The sequence below is a fragment of the Mytilus trossulus genome, chromosome 12, assembly GCF_036588685.1.
Source record: "Mytilus trossulus isolate FHL-02 chromosome 12, PNRI_Mtr1.1.1.hap1, whole genome shotgun sequence".
In the NCBI taxonomy this organism is placed as follows: Eukaryota; Metazoa; Mollusca; class Bivalvia; order Mytilida; family Mytilidae; genus Mytilus; species Mytilus trossulus.
Window position 1 is genome coordinate 25726798 of NC_086384.1, and position 23772 is coordinate 25750569.

At 32.7% G+C, this 23772-nt stretch overlaps 2 protein-coding genes across 2 annotated transcripts in view; both read left to right on the forward strand.

Annotated features, from left to right (window-relative positions):
• Positions 1 to 14641, forward strand: part of LOC134692328 (uncharacterized) — a 27270-nt gene extending 12629 nt beyond the window's left edge. The window contains exons 7-12 of the mRNA XM_063552781.1: positions 109 to 179; positions 834 to 920; positions 1388 to 1578; positions 2406 to 2512; positions 13813 to 13931; positions 14591 to 14641. Of these exons, the coding sequence (XP_063408851.1) occupies positions 109 to 179; positions 834 to 920; positions 1388 to 1578; positions 2406 to 2512; positions 13813 to 13931; positions 14591 to 14641 (626 nt within the window). The remainder of the gene's footprint in view (positions 1 to 108; positions 180 to 833; positions 921 to 1387; positions 1579 to 2405; positions 2513 to 13812; positions 13932 to 14590) is intronic.
• Positions 13506 to 20542, forward strand: LOC134692987 (uncharacterized). Its single transcript, XM_063553654.1, has 2 exons — positions 13506 to 13622; positions 18876 to 20542. Exon 2 carries the CDS (start codon positions 18877 to 18879, stop codon positions 20533 to 20535), a length of 1659 nt encoding a protein of 552 aa, XP_063409724.1. The 5' UTR covers positions 13506 to 13622; position 18876; the 3' UTR covers positions 20536 to 20542.
• The last annotated feature ends 3230 nt before the right edge of the window (positions 20543 to 23772 follow it).

Consider the following 23772-nt stretch of genomic DNA (forward strand, 5'->3'; position numbering starts at 1 on the left):
TCACGAAAAGGTTTAGTTTCCCCTACTCATCAGTGATAAAAGTTAAAATCTGTATTCAAATCTATTCTATACAGTATTAATTGATATTATCGTTTAACAATTTGACAGTTGTGTTTTACGGAGGTTGTGGTATAGGTATGGCCTTCATGGCAATGAACCTTGGAGGAACAGTGTTACAGGTATTTTATATTGTAATTTATAAATTGTATTTTGTATATTTATAAATTATTAATGAACAATTTGTACGTCTTTTTTTAATGGATAAGCAATGGACATATTGTTTTAGTCGTGTCTGTCTGTCCTACCGTTCTACAGTTTATTTGTTGTCTTTTATCCACCTATTCCACCACATAGAAATCAGTTTCTACTTTTATAATGAACAGATCGTTAGTTCTTTACTAAACCAAAAGGGAGGAATATTATCTGGATTTGATACTTTCCAAAAATGGAAGGGTGTGAGCTTTGTTTTAGGTTTTTTCTTTTTGTCTGAAAAAACCATATTGTGTTATATTTGGTTGTCCGGATAATTTTCCGTTCAGTGTTTCAGTAAGAACTTATACAAGAGTTAGTACGTAACCTAAAGTATAAAAGCTGGTAAGTGTCAAGGGGTAGTTTTTTTGTCCGACTTCACTAACTAATTTTAACGACTTATATATAGATTACTTATTACCACAACTAAGATAACTGGTTATTGTTCAAGTCAGTCAACTTTCAATTTTAAATTTCCCTCGGAGTTCAGTTTTTTTGTGATTTTATTTTATAAAGTATCAAATAGATTATTTAAATAAAAGAATAATCATATAGTTTTGCCATTACACTTAATTTGATTTCAGGCTTCACTGAGTTTTACCGGAGCTGCATCTGGTCCTTTGTTAGGAATATTTGTTCTTGGAGCTTTCTTTCCATGGGCCAACTGGATCGTGAGTATTTAATCACAAAAAGTTTTATCTTGAAATGCTTAAGGTCTTGGACCATTTATTAAGTAGACCATTGGGGGATACTTTTTAACACGTAGGTGATGCATGAAAGATGACAATTAAGCCAATCTTAGAAAATGACAAAGCAGCGATATTACTTAAAGTGGGAAGAATTGTTTACATATCTCACTTTTAAACTAATAAACTAAAGATTTGGAAAACTTTGCACGTTCACTCAAAATTGTGAAATATTAGTTCTGAAAACTTGAAAATGCTTAAACAAAACGTTTTAACTTGGATTGCAGATCATCCACAGGCAAATTGACATTATATTTTATTAACCGCCGATTCAGCTTTGTGTCCACATCTTGACCGAAGTGGGTTATTTTGTAACAAATACTTTCTTTTCCACTTCTCAATGCGAGGCAGATGTTAATTCTTAAAACATAGTATTAATATTAATGTTGTAGGGGGCAGTTATTGGGAGTATTTTAGGTTTTATACTACCGATGTGGATTAGAATAGGTGCATACAGCGTTGGAGGAAAAATAAATCTCCCTACCAACATGTCACTGTGTTACATTTACAACCAAATAGACAACAGCACGAGCTCATACGTCACGTCCACAGAAATGCCTACTACTGTCATGCCAGATGAATCGTAGGTTTATGATATGCTATGAAGTGAAAAGAAGATTCAGATTTTTCTTAACTTTTGTAACCTCTTTAAAAAACTGTGATGAAAATTATCAATAGACAACCAAAACCCTAACACGAATAACAGAATCCAACATGATGAAAACCCAATCATAAGTCAACATAAACGGAAAAAACCCCAGTGAAAAGCATCCAGATAATAACAAATATGTCACATTTACTTCAAAATTGATGGCATCAGAACACGATTTTTAAATACATCGGGTATCAGTTACAGATACTTTAAATGGTATTTTTCACCCGCTAGCTTCATATGTATGCTTTGTAACTTAAACACAAAAAACAGATGTCAAAGCTAAATAAAGGGAGGCTAGTGGTAATGCTTGAGATGTTTATATTAGTCTTATTAATCTAAACAGATTAATATTTTTCTTCGTTATGGAATTCATCTTTAGGTGTTACCTTAATGGCTATTTGGAGGAATGACACATTGACCTTATGTTTAAATGACTTATATGAAAATGATATACGCAGTATCTTTATAATCTTCTCATTGTCCTTAAAGTACATAAAATGTCCATTACTGTAAACAAAAGAACCAACAGCCGTTCTCTTTGTATTTGTTATTTCATAAAGTGTTGCTACTTTAAGTAAATAAGTAACTTTAGATTTTGAAGCACACGTGTCCTCAAAATTAAGCAAATTAAAATAACATTTAATAACATTGAAATCGATGCAGAGAGTCGGTCATCCACGTTCGTCTTAAACTATTTCAGGACCTAATGACTTAAATGGTGTCAAGAAACGGATTCTGTTTTTTTATTTTTGTAGGTCAGGAGGCATATCAGATCTATACAAAGTCAGATCATATTTATGGTACCCATCAATAGGAGCTGCCACTGTTGTTGTAGTGGGAATGATAGTTAGCGCTATAACAGGTGTGTATTTGAATCGGAGTTTGGTTTTGTCCCCGAAAAGCGCGTTAGGCTTTTAAAAGGATTGACTTTGGTTCAGGAAGATAACTCTTAAAATTAGTTATGCGTTTTTGTAAGTCAAGTTTCTTTTATGTTTTGTGTGAAAAAGATTGAAAACAGTCCATCTACCCAAGGAGCATATAGAATCTATATAGGCAAATGGTGTACACAAACGTACTGATGATTTTAAGAGTTATTTCCCTTAGCCTAGGTCTACCACCATAACTGGTTTGGAAATTGTTTTCTTGATATAAGTGCGGGTCTATATAGGGTTTACAGTATTGAGAATACTGACTTAAAAGTAATAAATGGAGAAAGGTGATCACTAAATATAGAGTAGAGAATAAGGAGGTACACAAGTATAATTTATACAAAAAAAAGTAAAATCACAAAAATACTGAACTCAGCGGAAAATCCAATCGGAAAATCTATAATCACATGGCAAAATCAAATGACAAAACACATAAAAAACGAATGGACAAGGACTGCCATATTCCTGACTTGGTACAGGCATTTTCAAATGTAGAAAATGGTGGATAAAACCTGGTTTTAAAGCGCTAAATCTCTCACTTTGATGACAGTCTTAACAAATTCCGTTATATTCACAATAATGCGTGAACAAAACGGACATAATAAAAGGAATAGTCAAAATATGGGTACAGCAGTCATCATCGTGTATCAATTTTAAAAGGAACAATTTAACAGAACACAAAGTCGCATATACGTACAAAACACACCACCGAAAAATGAACGATAATACAAACACATTGACGGGATGTTTAAGTACCGAGCCACGTTAAATGGATATCATATAAAACAATCCAACAGTAAAAGTAATATTAATAACAGAACAAAGACAAATGAAAGACCATTATAACACGTTGTTAAAATGATACCCAACATCAGTACGCAGAATCTTGACATCAAGAACATCGTGTATTATTTGTGAAGTTGATACGGAATATTCATCAACAAGGTCTTGGTACCTTCCGAAAAAAATATGACATACCCTTGGTTCATCAACTTTCTACTCAGATACTGATGACGTTTTACAAAGTCTGAGTAGGAGCTGCAAGCTCTTGAATAACGAATACGTTGGGAAATATATACATGTATCCCATATGTAGGGGAAGTTGGTATACTGCTACTAAGGTGGTGGAAATTTATAATTTCAAAATTAAAATCGTCTCGTTTGTCATATATTCTGGTACTGAGATGACTGTGTAAGTCAAAGTCGAGATATAAGTCTATAAATGTGGCGATGGAAGTCGTGTCTGTTGTTTATTTCTAGTTCTGGCGGAATACATATTATACAAGAAGATCATTCAAATAAAAAGATATAGGAAGATGTGGTGTGAGTGCCAATGAGACAACTCTCCATCCAAATAACAATTTAAAAAGTAAACCATTATAGGTCAAAGTACGGCCTTCAACACGAAGCCTTGGCTCACACCGAACAACAAGCTATAAAGGGCCCCAAAATTACTAGTGTAAAACCATTCAAACAGGAAAACCAACGGTCTAATCTATATAAACAAAACGAGAAAGGGGAAACACGTATATATTACATAAACAAACGACAACTACTGTACATCAGATTCCTGACTTAGGACAGGTGCAAACATTTGCAGCGGGATTAAACGTTTTAATGGATCCAAACCCTTTTCCCTTCTCCCTTTTTCTGAAACAATAGCATAACATCACAACATAGAAAAACATAGTATTACAATAAAATATCAATTGGCAGACTTAACTCAATCAAAAAACGTATGATTACACAATGAACGAATAAATTTGATCTGCGATATCTGAATACAAATGCACAGTAAATTAAATATTAGAGACAAACATTCATGACCAAAAAGCTAACAAACAAATTCAAACACACTGAGAAATATTTAACCAATCAATGTTCACTTTAGAAAAAAAAACGTTTTTTTATAATCTTGAAGTTTATACAAATGTTGTAAGAATAAGTGAAAGATTGAAGATATTACAAATATCAAAGCTGGTGTACAGACAAGATCCATATAAATAAAAAAAATAACAAAAAAGCATTATAAACAGTATCAACAGGTCGAATTAACAAGAAAATACGATTTGAGAGTACTCGCAGTTACTGACAGCTAGTTAAAAGCCAAAACCAATTAAAAGTAAAAAAATCATGCATCAGAGACTAAAATCGACTAAAACACATCACAGGGATTTATTATTTTAAGTCATTAATAGTCAAAGAAGACATGACTTGTGCAATGCCAAAAATAAATGTATCGACAGGTAGTAGTATAGTGAAGAGCGACTTCTATAGAAATAAAAGTTAACGTGTCTGTGTCTCTATACATCTCGCCTCAAAAGATAATGAAATTTTAAACATGTTTAACCCCGCCATATTCTGCATGTACATGTATGTGCCTGTTCCAAGTCAGGAGCATGTAATTCAGTGATTTTCTTTTGTTGATGTGTTACATAAATTATTTGTTTTTCTTTCATTTTTTGTACATACATTAGGCCGTTAGTAGTATGGGAGAGGGGGCATTTTTATTTGAAATGTTTTACATTTGTTATTCTGGGAGTCAGGATGAATCGTTATCACATAACAAAATTATCTGACCTCATTAACCAATTAATGTTATATCTGTTTACGAGTAGTTTTCATACATCAGACGGACCTGTTTAACAAAACATCTTTTGACCGCATCAATCTTAACTGACATTATATGCTCTTTCTTTCTGCAAATCTACATTGTATATAGCTGCACAGTACTTCAGTTTTAATTTTAGGTCTAGAGTGACTGTAATATACAAGTTACAGCAATATTGGAAAACAATTTTGTTCGCATCAATTTATCGTGCCAGCATGCAGGGGCAGATCCAGCCATTTTAAAAAAGCAAAGGGGGGTCCAACCATATGCTCCCATTCAAATGCATTGGTCGAAAAAAAAGGGGGTTCCAACCCCTGGACCCCTCCCCTTGATCCTCCAATGAGCATGTCTTCTTTTATAAATATTGAATCATTAACAAATATCAGTAATTTATATACTGCAGACTGAGTCGTGTAATAAAATCTTTTGACTGCATCAACCAAAACTTACCATATTTGCTTTTTTTTTATGTAAATCTATAAAGCTGCACAGTAATTCAGTTATAATTTTAGGTCAAGAGGACTGTACTATGTAAATAACTGCAATATTGGAATTCAATGACCACAATTCTTTTTCGCATCAATTGAGAGTGCCAGCATTTCCTATTTTTATTCAAAATATTGCATCAGAAACAAATATCAGTAGTTTTCATACCTCAGAAAGACTCGTGTAACAAAATTATTTGTCTGCATCAATCAAAACTGACCATATTTGACAGCATCAACCAAAACTGACCATATTTGAACGCATCAACCAAAACTGACCATGTTTGTTCTTTTTTATGTAACTCATATAGTAGCATAGTAAATCTGTTATATTTTTATGTAAGGATGGATTGTATAATCGTGATAAAACAAATGCTAGAAATATTGGAACACAATGCTACCTAATTTTATTTGCATCAATTGAGAGTGCCAGCATGTCCTCTTTTTATTCAAAATATTGCATCATAAACAATTATCAGCAGTTTTCATACCTCAGAGTGACTGGTATAACAAAATTATTTGTCAGCATAAACCAAAACTGACCATATTTGCACTTTATTATGTACATGATGTCAATTTTAAAAGCCGCAACGTAAATCATTTATATTTACCGTCACCTCATTAACATACCAGTAATAGATATAAGGAGGTGTGGTATGAGTGCCTATGAGACAACTTTCCATCCAAGTCACAATTTGTAATAGTTAACCATTATAGATCAAAGTACTGTCATCAACAGTGAGCCTTGGCTCACACCGAACAGCAAGCTATAAAGGGCCCCAAAAATGACTAGTGTAAAAGAAGATGCGGTATAATTGCCAATGAGATCTCTCCACAAGGGACCAAAATGATACAGAAATAAACAACTATTATAGGTCACTGTATGGCCATCAACAATGAGCAAAGCCTGTCCTGCATAGTCAGATATAAAAGGCACTGAAATGACAATGTAAAACCATTCAAAAGAGAAAAGCCAATAGTATAATCTATATGAATAAAATGAGGAATGAGAAACAATTATGAACGACATCAAGGAACGACAACTACTGAACAACTGGCAAGTGACATATGACCTTCACCGCATTGTCATGGTTTTAGTGGTCAATGTTATTTTTTTTGAGATTTGGTCTTATTTATTAATACTTTACGCAATAGTTCAACTATATATGGTGTTTGGAAATATTTAATGATGTACATGTCAGTCTCGGAGGTTTCATTTGACCTTGACCTCATTTTCATCGTTCATTGCTCAGTGTATTAGTATTTGTGTTTTGGTCTGTTTGACTTAAACTATATAGGTCAATAGTTATTAAAGGTACCAGGACTATAATTTCGTACGCCAGACGCGCGTTTCGTCTACATAAGACTCATCAGTGACGCTCATATCACTATATTTGTTGTTTGGAAGGATTGTTAGCGGTACATGTCTGTCTGGCATGGTCCATCTGACCTTGAGCTCATTGTCATGGTTCATTGGTCAATGTTTAGTTTTCTTGGTTAAGTCTGTATCTTAGAAACTACAGTGAATAAGCATGATTGTAAGGTGTACATGTAATTCTATTTTGGTTTATATGACATCATTGTCTTGAATCATGTTAAATTTATGTGACAGTTGTAGAAAAATGCCCCCAACCACCTCCTTAAACTCACAAGTAATAGAAAGAAACAGATTTAATACCCCCTCCCCTAAATAAAAAAGAGATTAATGTTGTGTTGATAAAAAACAAAAACTGTTAATTTACCACGGATATACAAATGAAATTACCAATTCAGTGGCAACAGGCCAACAAAAGGTTGTATGATGTTTGTGAATATTTTGCAGTTTTTTTGTTATTATCTAGAATATTATAATAGAAAGACATAAACTGTCAAAACAGCAAAAATGTTAAGCAAAGTAACCGCTACAAATTAGTTTATATGACCAAAATTGTCAATTGACCCCCTTCAGGAGTTATTGCCCTTTGAAATAAATTTTGTCCAAAAATATTTCGTAAATTTTTGTAATCTTTAACAAAAATCTTTTCCTCTGAAACTACTTGGCAAATTCCATTAAAGACAGAGATAACTGCCAACAGTATGAATGTTCAATAAAGTAAGATCTACAAGCAAGTCAGCATCACCAAAACAGAAAATTTTGTCATGAATTATATTCTTGTCTTTAATGATGTTAAATGTCATTTGTTTAATATGCACTTCACCGGTAAATGTACCACATAGACCAAGGTGAGCAACACGGGCTCTTTAGGGCCTCTTGTTTTATATATATGGTTTTGTTTAAAGTTGAACTGGTTTACAAATAGGAAATAATCCAGGAATTTAAATATATGCCTTATGATTGAAATACAAATCCTGATAGATGGGTTCATAGTCTGGGATAAAATGGCTTCCCATAAGATAATATTTGAACTCCTATATCTCAAATTGTTTGTCTCCCTATAAATAAGTTATGCCACTGACTATAAAGTTCTTTCTTTGTCATAAATGAGAGCGGCCAGATGCTGCAAAATGTATTCCTAATTATAAAACAGAAGATGTTGTATGATTGCCAATGACACAACTCTTCAACAATGAGCAAAGCCCATACTGCATAGTCCGTTATAAAATGTAAAACAATTAAAATGAGGAAACTAACGGCATAATTAATGTACACAAAAAAATACGAAAACAAAATATGTAACACAGCAACAAAGGACAACCGCCGATTTGCAGGCTCCCGACTTGGTACAGGCAATTAATATACAGAATTTGGCGGGGAAAATCATGTTAGTGGTATACAAACCATTCCCCTAACCTGTCACAGAGGTGTAGCAGGACAACTTAAGAACAAACTATTAAAATCAGTTGAAATAGGCTTAACCCATTAGATGGATACAAATAGAAATACATCTAACAAAACACAGAGTGGACGCGGCCGCGTACTTTTTCATCCCGATAACAAAAAGACACTAAGAACAGATCCGAGAGTACTCGCAGTAACTGTTATTGACAGCTAGTTCAAAGCCAATAACATCTGTAAAAATTCTGAAGTGTAATTTACCGATCTAATTTAAATTCAAATAATTGATTATTATAATGCTCTCAGTGATGACAATAAAAGAACTACGTCATCATATAAAAGTAAGAGATCTGGCATGATTACTAATGAGGCAAATCTACACCATTTCCAGAGTCCAAATAAAATGACATAAAAGTTGACAATTATATATCATCGTACGGCCTTCAATAATGAGCAAATTTCATACCGCATAGTCAGCTATGAAAGACCCTAAAATGACAAATATTTAAACAATTCAAACGTAAACTAACGGCTAAATGTATGGCGGAGTTAAAGTAGTAAGATAGCGACAAACCCTCCCCCTAACCTGGGACAGCACAAAACAAAAGCACACTTAGTCTATATATACAAAACAATGAACGAAAAACAAATCTGATTTACAACAAAAAAGATAACCTCTGAATTACAGGCTCCTGTCTTGGGACAGACACAAACAGAATGTGGTGGGATTAAACTAGTCAGCTGGCGCCACCCCTATCCTGGAACAGTGGCGCTACAGTACAACAAACTATGAAAATCAATTGAAAACAGGTTTTGCTCAATCAAGTTGATACACAGCAGATAAACATCAAGCATAACCGCATAGACCCACAACAAAAAAGACTAAGTACAGATATGAGAGTACTCATAGTAACTGACATCTAGTTCAAAGCCAATAACAATGCACTATTTACGTTTAACAAGCGTCTTAGTGGTTGTCATTGTGCAAGATAAACTAGAAATAATGGTTGTTCTGTAGGTACTTAATGACCATTCCCTAATGACAGCAATGCTGATTGTCAATTTTGAGAATAATTCGTACAATATTGAATTATAATTTTCCAACCACTCGCTCGACATTGGAACGGAAGTGACGACGCCCCTAAACGCACAAATGACGTTCACTAAAACTAGAGTTTTTGACGGAAATGCATCGAAGTTGTCTATTGCATTGTTATATATGTTTTATAACGGTAACCTAGCCTTTTTTAACCCGACGATACGGTATGGGTTTTTTCTCATTGTTGAAGGCGTGCACAAAGCTGAGTCTACAAATGTAACGTCTTCAAATTACAAAAACCATTTACGACGTCGGTATTTTCCCTCAGAAAACGTCAGCATAACAAAAACACTGGACACTTAGTTTACCACATAATTCTAAACATTCACGTTCAACATATTTCTTTTTTTTTTAACAAAAAAGTGCAGCAAATGCACATTTTGAAAATATAAATAAGTATTTGCTACGAGCAGTATAATGGAAATAAGTAGCGACGATATCGTGGATCCTTTTCAGAAAACAGCGTCAAAACGCCATTTCTTTAGAATATAACATAATAGCTGGACATTTAAAAAATTCAGGTGTTCAGTATGGACTATCGAATCATTCTTATGTTGCAGATTTTATTAAACCTATGGTTTTGCACATTTCGAATACCAAGTTATTTTAAAATAAAAAGATAGCAATTACATATTTTTTCTTACCGATTCTTCCATTTTGATTATTAGCCCTTCCAAATTACTACTTCTTACACATAACTAAGATCATTCGAAGCATATCTACCATGGTCGTTTTTGATTTTTTTGCGGTAAATTTCATATAATGTCAGAGTCCGAATCTGAACAATTCTATTATACGAAAATTTGGAATAGAATTTTAAATTTGTATGAATTTTAGGTCAAAAACTCTATTTTATACTAATTTAATGTTACAAGTTACACCGATTTTTTGCCGTTTTCTGTATGTCCGTTTCATGCTTTAAAGATTAAATATTAATTTACCTTACTAGTAATGTGGATTCTTATGGCATGCATTCATAATTTAATCATGATACAATATTCTTCTTCAAAAAATATTATAAATACATATAAAATTATCTGTTTAAAGCTATTAAAAAAGTGCATTTTACAGTTGCCGTCAACTTTGTGCACGCCGTGTGTACGGTTAATTATAATTGCTTACTTTACTTCATTTGAACTTTGGTGGATAGTTGTCTCATTGGTAATCATACCCCATTTCTTTATTTTTAAAATGATGTATATTTTAGAGATCTACTTCTGCAAACATATTTATATTTATAACTTCGTCCTCTTAAAAAAAATCGTTATCTGAACTTAATATATCTTTGACCAAACTGTAACTGGTTAAAGGACAAGTTTTTAATATTGCTTGTAAAGAAGTTCATTTTTGTTGTACTTAATTAATAAAGTTGTTTATTTTGATTTTGGAAATTACCATAATAAACAGACTAAGTTCATATTCAAACTTCAGCCCGGTTATTCAAACTGCGTTGAAGATTTATGTATGTTTAATATCCGCCTGAGCAAAGAGGAGCACATCTTGACATATAATAAAAAATATGTTGGGTTTTTTTTTATTTATTAAGTCCATATATTTCAATGGTATTAAAGCGAGAGAAGTTAAATGAGGTAAGACATTTTGTACTAACTTGTAAATTTGATTTTCCTCTATTATTCGGTGTTCTGAAAATCAATTCAAGCACATCAATAACGTCATGTGTACTATATATTAAAGTACGAAGGAATTTCTAAATGCAGACTATATAATAAAAAATAATAAAACATGAAATAGCTGACAAAAAGACAAGCAATTTTACAAATTAAGTTTGTTTGCAAAAAAATAGATATCCACTTTAAAAAGTAGGTGTATGGTATACTTGTTAGATGTATATGTCGGTCGGACAGAAGTTATTTAACCGTATAAAAATAAGAACATGTGATATGTTTGCCGATAAGAAAAAACTCCTGGAGAAATGCCACAGAACTTTACAACTACAGATTCCCGTATGGCCTTCAACAGTGAGTAATACTATACCGCATAGTCAGCTATAAAATGTCCCGAAATGACAAAGTGGACTGGAGGTGGTAGGGTACATATACATCAACACAACAGATCTGAGAATAACTGTCATTAACAGTCAGAGAAAGCAGGATTATTATTCTCCGAATGTTAATGCCATCTTTACACTAAATCCATTGGCTATTGGATGTGCACTGGTTGATATTTTACTCTTAGATGCATGAAATGTTTTATTAGTTTTAATTGGCTTTATCTAGGTTTGAGTAACTGCAGGTATTCTTAGATGATGTATTTGTTCTCTGCCACCTCCACTTTGTCATTTCGGGACTTTTAATAGTTTTACTCATTGTTGAAGGCCCATACAGTGATCTACAGTTGTACACTTCTGTGGCATTTGGGAATAGGGAACAATAAATCGTCCCTTTTATAAAACAAAATTATCTAAGTCTAGGAAAGAACAGTTATTACCGTTTATATTTGATTTATTTAAAGTAAGTTCTTTTGGGTAAATGTAGGCAGTATATTTAGAAAAGTCTTGAGTATTTAATGAAAATTATCATCCAGATCTTAACCGGATTATCACGAATCTTTGAAAGTGATATGTTTATGTTATACTTGTAGTAAATCCTTAAATCTTTTAGACTTTCAACATAGACCAGTCGAGATAATTTAGCATGTACACTTTTGTTTTTTCCTTGTAAACTAGTGCACCCTTTACAGTTTTTTGGAATTAAGGGTAAATGAGGAATTCTCCAGTGGTTAAGAAAAATGTGCGCAAGAAAAATTTAAAAAAAAGATTTGACATACAGCTAGAACAAAAACGGTTCTGACGAAACTCGGATAATCTAAGCTCTTTCAGTCTCCAAACTCTCCACCTTTCGTGGTTAATGTGGTGATTAATAATTTGCTGATACAAAAATTTTGAAATTATTTAAAATTAAAGAAAGTATCTCCTTCATTTAAAGGTCAGATTCCTTGCCCGGCTGCAGCTATACTTATTGGTTTATAGCTCTTCATCCTTCTATTAATAAGCAATAGACTTATAAATATTTGGCCTCGAGCATCACTGAAGAGACATTGATTGTCGAAATGCGCATCTGGGTGGTGCTCTCGAAAGTATCCTAAGATTCGTCCTAAGTCATAGATAAGACCAATTTTAGGATGGACTTAGGATCAGTTTAGGGCATTCTTAAGTTCTGTCTCGAAGCTATCTCAGGCGCATCTTATGTTAGGACGTCCTAAACATATCATGTAATTATAATTGTAATCTCAGTAATTGCTTGATAAAAAATCTGTTAAGGACAAAACTTGTTTACGAAACTTCATAATTACACTTTATTTAATTTCAAATGTAACTATAAAATATTATCAAAAAGGATTGTGATTTAAAAATTGCAAAACATTTTTTTTTAAATGAGAATACTAGTAGTGTCATCGTATCATTAAACACGAAGTTCAAAGTTTAAAATCATGCTCAATTTCTTCATACTAGTTATTAACCGATTGTGCGTTTCATTTCATGTCCATCTTCACATAAAAACAATAGAAAAAAGCATGCACAAAGTTATGATGAGGATATGATGATCTTTAAGACACATAATTAGGTGTCCTAAAGTTAGGACGAACCATGTGATATATCCTGAGTTAAAAGAGCTTCGAGAACATGACTTAGGACACAGACTTGTCATAAGATGCTCTTAGGACACGTCCCAATCCTAAGATAGCTTCGAGAACACCACCCCTGGTGCAGAAACATCGGTACTGTTTATTTTATTTTAAATGTATTATGGCGATTGAATTATTCGGGTTAGTCAGTCTGACGTAGACTTGATAATCATTGATCTACAGTAAGCGGTTGATTAGTGTTACTTCGTACTATTCGTAAACAAAGCTCCAAAATGGTATTCGTTACGCTAGTTGTTACTTTAAACGTGTGTGACAATAGTTTCTCTTTTTAATATGCGTCGAGGTGAAACAAACATTCTGTCCTATTACATACTCTTTTGATATTGTATATGTTTCTATATAATGGACTCTAATTTTCCGTATACTAATTGATTCGTATGTTCAAGGGATAAGGCTTCGATCAAAGGTATGACTGGATGATAGTTAATAATTACCTCTATAATATTCACAATTCAATTAAAAGGGTATGAAAGGTCGTATAATATTCACAAAATTAAAGCCATTAAGCACTGAATTTTAATAAAAATAGTTTTTCTTACGAAAATTTTTAATTCATTAGCTTGTATTTCCCATCAAGAATTTCTTGATTTTGATAGCTGCTTACAAGAAAGGTATTGAACCAAGAGTTCCATGTAGTGAAGATGAAACTTCCCTTCGAACATTTAACGGTCGTCATCACGAGTTGGTTGACCGTTATGGAATATCCGTTTCAGAGGTAACAACTGATATGTTTCACGATTCCGCCCTCTTTTTCTTGGTTGTGACCTCCACATTATGACTTATCACTAGGTCAAAACTTAAATAAGTAACACGACGGGAGCCACATGAGGAGCAGGATTATCTTTCTTTTCGGAACACTTTAAATCTATCCCCATGATTTTTGGTGAGGTTCGTGTTGCTCAGTTTTTAGTTTTCTATGTTCTGTTTTGTGTGCTGTTATTCTTTTTGCCACGGCATTGCCAGGTGTTTTTTTTTACTTTTATGAATTTGAATATCCTTTGGTATCTTTTGTAAATGAATACCATTTTTAGATGTAAACAACAAGACAAGACAATTTTATTCTTTAAAACCACTGTATACACATTGGTACAAAGAATGAAATAATAATACCTAGTATACAAAATAAATTGTACACATGACAAGATTGGAATGGCTGCAGCGGCACGGGACGTTTGCGCTTTTTCAAAGGACATTTGCGCTTTTTTTTGTGGACACTTGCGCTTCAAAACATAGGACATTTGCGCTTTTTAAAAATGGACATTTGCGCTTTTCTTTTTATATATATCTATGACTTCCCTCCTCTTTTATCCGGGCTTTAAAAGTTTAAAATTCACATCTAAAAATAAATGATCGAGTTTCTCCTTTCCAATTCAGTTGTACATTCCTTGTACAGATCTGTATTCTTTAGAGAGTCCTATTGCTTGAATTTTTCTCCACCAGACTTGGGACAGATCGAAAAGGCAGCACTTCAAGAGAGCTGATGGAAATAAATTTCTAACAACAACTATAACCCGGTCTAGTCTCTATAAATTTAAAATCCATGATCAAGACTGTGTAAATGTGAACTAACTAATGACAAATATAAGTTAAATTTATTTACGTAATGATAACTTCTCATTAAGATTAGTCGACTATAGGTAAAAAGCGCAAATGTCCGATCAATTTAATACAGGTGAATCAAAATTAAAAGCGCAAATGTTCATAGTATTTGAAGCGCAAATGTCCTATCGTTTTACGGGTAAAAAAGCGCAAACGTCCTGTGCCCGGCTGCAGTACAGGCGATTTGGTGTCACGATATCTCAGTAGCATGGGTTCGAATCCTGGCGAGTTTAGACGAGTTGTATATACATAATGTACACAGCCATGTATCACCATCATTGATGGTGATCCGATGGATAAATCTGTTGTAGAGTTGTCACTGACTCAGACGTACTTATATATATATATATATATAAACCAGAAGTTATTATAATAGAAAAACAAATAGACAAAGGCTAACCAGGAAGACCTGCTCCTAAATTTATAACCTTTATAAATTTGCATATATTTTTACAATTATTTCTATGTGTTGTTTGTAATAACTTACAAAATGTAATTACATTTACTCTGTTACAATAACAGTTATCCAAAAAAACTGTTTTTCTTGAGTCGTCCTATAGGGATCTACAATTCAAAACAAAGTGAAACTCATCACCTAATTCTTGACATTGACATAAATTACAATATCTCATTTCTCTATCTAAACCTATCCATCTTCCAGTTTCAATTGGTAATCTATAAATTACCAGTTCTAAATCTACAAAATGTAACCCTATCTCTATCTGGTAATATAGCTAAATATTTTTCGAATTCAAACTTATCCTTTAGTTATATAATCTATATGATAAACCTATTGACGAATTACATTTATCTGAACGCCAGCACTGTACATGGCACGGTATGCCTTAGTAACTAATATCTTTTTAGTATTTGCAAAGCTACCTGTCCCTGAAAAAGTCAATCAAAAATATGGTATTTCTTTGACAACATCTAATTCAATATTATCAAAATAAAAATGAGGATTGTGAGATAAACGTCCACCAGAAAAAATAATAATTTTCGTTTTACTAGAGTTTACACTAAGTTTCCAAAGTTTACAATATTCACTGAATGTATTAAGTTGAGATTGAAGAGATTCAGCTGATTCAGCAAATAAAACTGTTTCGTCTGCATATAATAAAGCAACAGTCTAATATAAATATTCATCTCATTCTCAATTTCTTCAGATATACTACTAAGTCCAAAAACATCATGTATTTGTAAAAAAAAAGAATCCAAATCATTCAGATATAAGGAGAATAAAAAGGAGAGAGATTTTATCCTTGTCTTACACCAATATTACAAGGGAAATAGTCTGACGATTGTCCATTATATACAATTCTTGATTTAATACTACTATAAATATTGAATATAACGTTATAAATTTTCCGTTAATTTCGTTTCCAAGCAATTTCCGAAACAATCCATTTCTCCATGATATCCTATCAAATGCTTTAGCAAACTCTATAAAAGCACAATACATTTTTTTCTTTTTACTTTTCATAAAACTAAATGACATTTAAATAACAAATAAATTATCTGTAGTAATAATACAAGATCATAGTTTTTACAGACGATGAGAATATTTATAAACTATTGCATATAGATATTTCTACACATTAGTATATCTGAAAAGCTACCCATACAATCGACAAGTATAACCCTGACTGATTTTCACAAATAATCTGGGGTGGTGTTCTCGAAAGTATCCTAAGATTCGTCCTAAGTCATAGATAAGACCAATTTTAGGACGGACTTAAGATCAACTTAGGACACTCTTAAGTTGTGTCTCGAAGCTATCTCAGACGAATCTTATGTCAGGACGTCCTAAACATATCCTAAGTCGAAATTTTAAATCGTTAAAGATATGTGTTGATAAAACATTTATTAATGACGAAAATATTTAAGAAAATTGTTTACGAATTTTATGATAACATGTACAGAATAAATTGCATAATTCCCAATGTAATTATATAAAAAAAGATTGTTATTTAAACTTGAAAACAATTTTTTTGGAAAAGAGAATTACATTTTTAGTATAATCGTATCGTGAAACACGAAGTTCAAAGTTTAAAATCATGCACCTTTTCTTTATATACGAGTTAATAACCGATGGTGCGTTTCATTTCATGTTAATTTTCACGTAAAATAATGAGCAAAAAGCGAAATCCAAACTTTATCACACTAGGATGAAGATAGAATGCTCTTAAGACACCTTGTTGGGTGTCCTAAAGTTAGGACGAAAAATAAGATATATCATAAGTTAAGAGAGCTTCGAGAACACGACTTAGGACAAAGACTTGTCATAAGATAGACTTGGGACACGTCCTAATCCTAAGATAGCTTCGGGAACACCACCCCTGATAATTAGAAAAAAAACATGAATCATGTATAATAATTAAAAAAAATAATAATACAAGATCATAGTTTCTACAGACGATGAGAATATTTATAAACCATTGCATATAGATATTTCTACACATTAGTATATCTGAAAAGCTACCCATACAATCGACAAGTATGTGTAAACCTTTATATAGAGAGAGCCCCACCCCCTTCCCTCTGAGTGTATCCAACAGAATCGTATACCAATATCGTGTAAAGAATACATCCATCACCTTTTTTTAAAGGTATTCTTAACTGTTTAAGTCATTTAAACCAACAGAATATAAGCGTGATGATCAGGAAATCAATAAGAAGGAACGTTTGTTCTGTTATAAATTCAGATGACGAGTTCAATACACAGCCACTTTTGCGTAGGTACTATTTATGTACTATTCATGTACCACAAATCTGTAGTATTGGAAATCTACTTTTGATATTCAGTAGTATTGTGTTACTTACGAATTATTGTAATATTTAAGTACCTGTATTTTACAGTACTTGATTTGTACTTGAAATTTAAGTACCTGTATTTTACAGTACTTGATTTGTACTTGAAATTTAAGTACTACAGATTTTTGGTTACACGGTTACATTTTCAGCATTTTGAACGTTTGTCTTTTTCAAATCTCATGAAGTTAGGGTGTTCAAACATGGAAAACTGTGATCATTGTAGGTATCCTTTTTTTTCCAATATTTTGAGTACAAATCAAGTACTGGAAATACAAGTACCTAAATATTGCAATAATTTTAGAGTAATGAAATAGTACTAAATATTCCAAGTAATTTTTCAGTGCTACAGATTTTAAGCACAGAAATAGTACCTATGCAAAAGTAGCTGTGTAGTTTCGTTTTGTGATGCAAACAGCTAATAAATTGAAAATACAGACACATGTGATATTTGCTATTGAATTTCGGACTCATTAAGTCTGACAATCACAAACCCAGAATTGAACATTTTTTTGCTGTTGGCATTAAATATCATTGTTAAATGTTAATTTTCTAAGAAAAAATAATGCCAGATTCCTTTTTTCGTACTGCACATTTTCATTTGGCAATCCTCGGTAGAATCCGCTACTCTCACTCTATCCGTTAGATGAGGGTACGGAATCAGCCGAGTTGAGACGAATGGGACATTTTAAGAAATCAATGGTAGCTTGAACCTGGTTTAGCGACAATGTTAAAAAAAATATCGCTAAAATGACAGCACTACGTTATAGAAACACAACACACACATTCATCACAGAGAAACACACAAACAAATAATATAATGGCCGGCACTACATGCAAACTGCAGAACAACAACGAACAAATTCAATCATCGACAAACACCACAGGATATCAAAAACAGTGACGCGCTTAAATAATTATTTTCACTATTATCATACAAACAATTTTCATGACAATGATGTTAAAGAAAGGCAATTTTATAATTTTATAATTGATATAGATACCCTCAGTCTTATTTGACATAACCTTTCTGAAATTTTGGTTTGCAATGGCCTTGAACTTCGTATTTGATTTGGCTTTTCAACTGTTATGATTCGAGTGCCACCGACGGGTATAACGTATAGTCTTTAGCTTACCAAATTATAAGCTTGACTCTGTGCTTGGTTTAATGAACTTGATCAACAAACAGTGGTACTCATAAGTTGGTGACGTATAAAGTTTTGGAATAACTTTTCTTTTCTTTTTGCAGAATGCCATCGAAAAAATCAGACAAATCCCCATTTTGTCATCGATGTGAGGGTGCAAAGGTCGTACATAATGCCAGATATAAATGTTTACAGTGTAAGGAGAAACTGTGTTCCGGTTGTGCGCAAAATCACATGATTCTCAGGCTATGTACAGATTTTCGAATAGTTGACATGCGCAATGGCCTAACAGTTGACTCCGTCTTCAGTATAGAGCCAGACAATGACCAATCAATAGAGATGGAAAGATCAAAAGAAGATCATAAACAGAAGACAACAGAAACTCCACATCGAGTAGTGCGGACATTTGGAAAACCCATTTTACAACTTACCATGAGGAAGTCGAATAAGATAGAAATACCAATTACACAAGAATCGGGATGTTTTCCTAAATATTCCTTCCCAGCTTTAAAAGAAGACAACAACCATACATGGAGAAAGGCTGAAATCCTTGCAAACATAGAGTCTTCTGCCAAAGGTGACTTCAATGAAAATGGCGACTTCTTTCCTGTTTCTTCTCACGATGAAAGCAAAGACAGAACTTCAATACTAAAGCGAAGTAGTTCATTTAAATCTGACACTCCAAATAGTTTATGGTATATTGAAACACAAAGATCTTATTCGTCAGCACCGCAAAAGAAAGAAGTTCGCTTCAATACCTCAAAGAACACAATGAATACAATTTCAGAGGAACCTAAAGGAATACTACGTGAATACAGCAATAATTTTTATCTTGCTATGGGGAAACAGAAATCTAAGAAAATCAGCGAACCGTCAAAGTCTTCTTATTTACCAGTAAAGAAATTGAAAAAGAATACACCCACGGGTTTATCAATGGTGAGTCAGAGCTCTATTGTGATTGAACAACACGAGATAGCAGGAAAGATATCAGGTGTTTTATTTTTAAATGATAATTACCTAGTGGTAATAGACAGGCTGAATCATAAAATGAAAGTGTTCAGCGCTCGCGAAAGGTACAGAATGGTAGTGGATGTGAAAATTCCGAAAGGTTCGTGGGGTGTGACATCACCCGAAGATAATATCATAGCCATGACGTGCAGATGCAAAATAATTTTCTATGGCTTGTTTGAAACACCAACCCCAAGGTATGAAAAGCCACAAGACCCGTATGTTCAGGCTCTTGACGTAGAGTACCGACTTCGTGCTACTTGTTATGGTATATCGTTTTGTGAATCACGTGATTTGTTCTTTGTCGCCTGCAATGTGTTCTTTTCTGATCCATGCATATTTATTGTGGACACAAAAGGATATACCCAACAAACAATTCGAACAATTGACGATGGTATATCTCCGTCCATACCGTTCACTGAAACATTAGCAGTAGACTCCGAAAGAGGAGTGATGTATATCGGTGATCGAATGGGCAAAAGACTTGTTTGTGCAACGTATGAAGGACATCATGTATGGAACGTTCAATTAGCGGGAAAACCAGTATCAATAGCGTGTGAAAATGAGCATATTCACGTGTGCGTTGACGGAAGAGTTATAAGTACGATTCACAAAGATGGCCGATTACTTAAGAATAGTATCCTCCTGGACTTAGATGGTAGACGTATATGTTATCACGAACAATCGAATCAGCTGGTTGTCTTAACTAAAGCCTTCTGGGGAGTTAGTCATTTCATACAGGTTTATCAACTATGATTTTTGTCTGGGGGGCAAGATAAATTTGCTTAGCTTTTTCAAATAAAGTATGCTCTATCATAAAAGTATGTTATTTTGGTTGAAGATTTTAAAATATGAGACGAAATATAATAGCTGACATGTATGTACTGCAAAGAATTAAAAATGGCTATTTACAGTATTGCAAGGGCAAAAAAGTGGGAGGATTCTGTATTGATAAAGATAGAAATATGCAGCTATCAATAAACAGGGTTATCTGCAGGGTTATCTGCAGTTAGAGCTAGAGTATATTAGCTCATTCGGGCTATACAACATTATCTTCATTTGAAAACTGTTGTGAAATTTCGGCTCCTCTTATTATTTGGAAGTTCAATCTTAAAACGTTGAAGACACAATAAAGAAACACATATGAATTCAATTTTGCCATATATTTGCATTTACCTTAGTAAAATACCCCCTCCCTCCTAACTTTTCCTATCATGATAAATGTATAAGTGTCTATATTTTGGACACAGAACTTTTGAGAATAGTTTTGTTTCTCTTAAGTTTTAAACCAAACATTTATAAGTTATCTAATATTTCCTTTGAATTGTGTCAATGTGAGAAAGTGAGAAAGTTATCTCTTTGTTGGTTACGAATATGAAGCAATTTGAAATTTTAATCTTTCTTAAATTTTAGTGATAAACTTTGTTTGCATTGGAATTAAACACATTTATTCTCAAAACAGTTGTTGGCATGACAAGGGTTATATTCTTCACATATGATGGCATGATTCTCAACTCCTTACGAGAGGGATAATTGTGGTTGATCTTCATATAATGAAGGCACAACATTTCAATCAATTTAGGCGAAGTCTGGAACTTGCATGTCGAAAATTGCTAGTAAGACCTTCTCTATTTGTGTATTATTTTCATTTTGATTTGTTTCTTCTGTTACCTATTCCAACATCGGACTTTGACTTTTTTTAAATGAGTTTTACTGTGCTTTTTGCTGTTTGTTTGTTTATTTCACATTTAATGTTTATTGAAAAAGTTATGTCGTTACAAAATAAACAAGAAATATTCTGCAGTAGATATTAAGGAAGTTCGCTGCTCAGTTTCAAAATAAATAGCTTTCCATATTAACTAGTATATATTGATAATAATTGATGAATAAAAAAGCAACAAAAAACATAGGGGTCAATATGCTTGTTTTCGAGATATTAGCCATTCGAATTTTGGCGGAAAAACGTTCTCTCTTGATTTTTCATAGCTTTATCATTGACTTGTTTAAGTTCTAAAGAACTATTAAAAATAAAATAAGATTTTAAGACTTTTACAAATGACTTACAAATTGTACATGTATAAAAAGGAAAACGGGGGTCCATGGGCAAATTTTTTAAAGCATTCAAATGGATAAAACCAGAGGATTTCGAAAATTTGACAAAAATTTCAAAACATGACAAGCAAACATCCTTAAGAATAAATCAAACAGTATATAGACAATGACGAGTGTAATTTGGTTCTTAAATGACTGATACAGAGTTGTGGTCAGACCAACGAATGGTTGAATCGTGATTGGTGTATCTGTCACTCGAACGCGTAAGTTAGACTTCAAATGTTGATGTTAATCGTACAATTCGTATTTAGTATAGATATCATGTTCCCCGTAGCTCAGTCGATAATATAAGAATTATAGAAACTAGTAAACGTTCGCGTTGAAAACTGTCACGAAAAATGTTGGCCTCTAGATAGATTGTTTGAGGGGTTGTTCCACGACGGAGAAAAAATAACAGCTCAATCCTTCTACTCGTATAGGTAACAAATACGTTTGGATAACTTTATATCAAAAGAAACTTATTATCTTGTACTAGAGAAAATTCATACAAAACTTTATAAATTTTCACTTGGAGTTGATATAAAAACAGCAAATATGGCATGTAGAGGAGAACTAGGTTCACTCCCTACACTGTATTATGTAATAATGAATATGGTAAAATATTGGATCCATCTTATGAAAGATATTGAACCTTCAAATATTATTCTAAGGGAAGCCATAAATCTATCTCATTCTATGGACAAACATAACCAGGAACCTTGGATAGGAAGCATTAAACATATATTTAAATTTCTAAACTTAGAATATCTATTTGTTAACCAGTTAAACTTTAAAAAAAATCATATTCTAAAAAGGTAAAAACATCTTTAACTATTAATTGAAAGAAAGCTGGTTAGCTAGTTTAGAAAGCAATTCTGGGAAGTGTACTAATTTACAATCTGGCAATAAATTAAGAACATACAGAAAATTTAAAAATATTTTCATGTTTGAACCATATTTTAAAATGAACTCAAAAAAAGACAGGCAAAAAATCACAAGATTTAGAACTAGGCTGTCATGATCTTGAAATCGAAAGAGGGAAGTATATTGGAATTAAAGCTGAAGACAGAAAGTGTAATCTATGTAAGAACGCAGTTGAAGACGAACTACATTTTCTTTTAAAATGTCCTGTTCTAAAAGATACTCGATCTCAACATCTATCTAATTTAAATTCTAAATTCTAAATTTTTTCAAGATTATCTGATGAAATGAAATTTGTTTGGATTCTTTCATCTGAAGATTTGTTTGTTACTTCAAACTTATCCATATTATTGCACTCCCTTTTTGAAGAACGAAAGAAAATTATAGAAAATATTGTTGTTTGAAAAAAAATAGAAGAAAAATATATACATGTATAGATATAAACGAGTCTAAATTGAAAACTACGTTCAAACCTATGATTGCGTTGGATAAAAACTGCAATTTTTATACGTGTGCATGTCAAACAAATTTCGTTATAGAAGGGTCTAAAAACAGCACAAACAACATTTTCCAAAAGACCAAAAAAAGTGAAAAAGTATATTTAAACAAAACGCATTTGACTAACAGGTCGAACAACTGATGTTCCTTAATCCTGCTGACTGCCATTGGTGATTGCCAAAATTGTTTTATCACAAGATGTAACAAAATGGATCTGAATATAAATTTAATACGTCACAGAAAAACAATTGGTTAACTTGTGGCTACGATGTTGTGCCACAAACATTCGGTGTCAATATTTCTTTAGTACACCAGATCTAGATTTCGACAATATATGTCTCTTCAGTGATGTTAGGGATCGAAACGGTATTTTGAAGGCCATATAATTTACTCTCAATTTAAGATTGACTCATGTATAGATATATATATCTATATAGGAAAAAAATTTGATCAGGAGTTGTCTCCCATAGACCTAGAACTATA

Coding starts and splice junctions, on each gene's coding strand:
- LOC134692987 (XM_063553654.1), top strand. CDS start 18,877: ATGCCATCGAAAAAATCAGACAAATCCCCATTTTGTCATCGATGTGAG.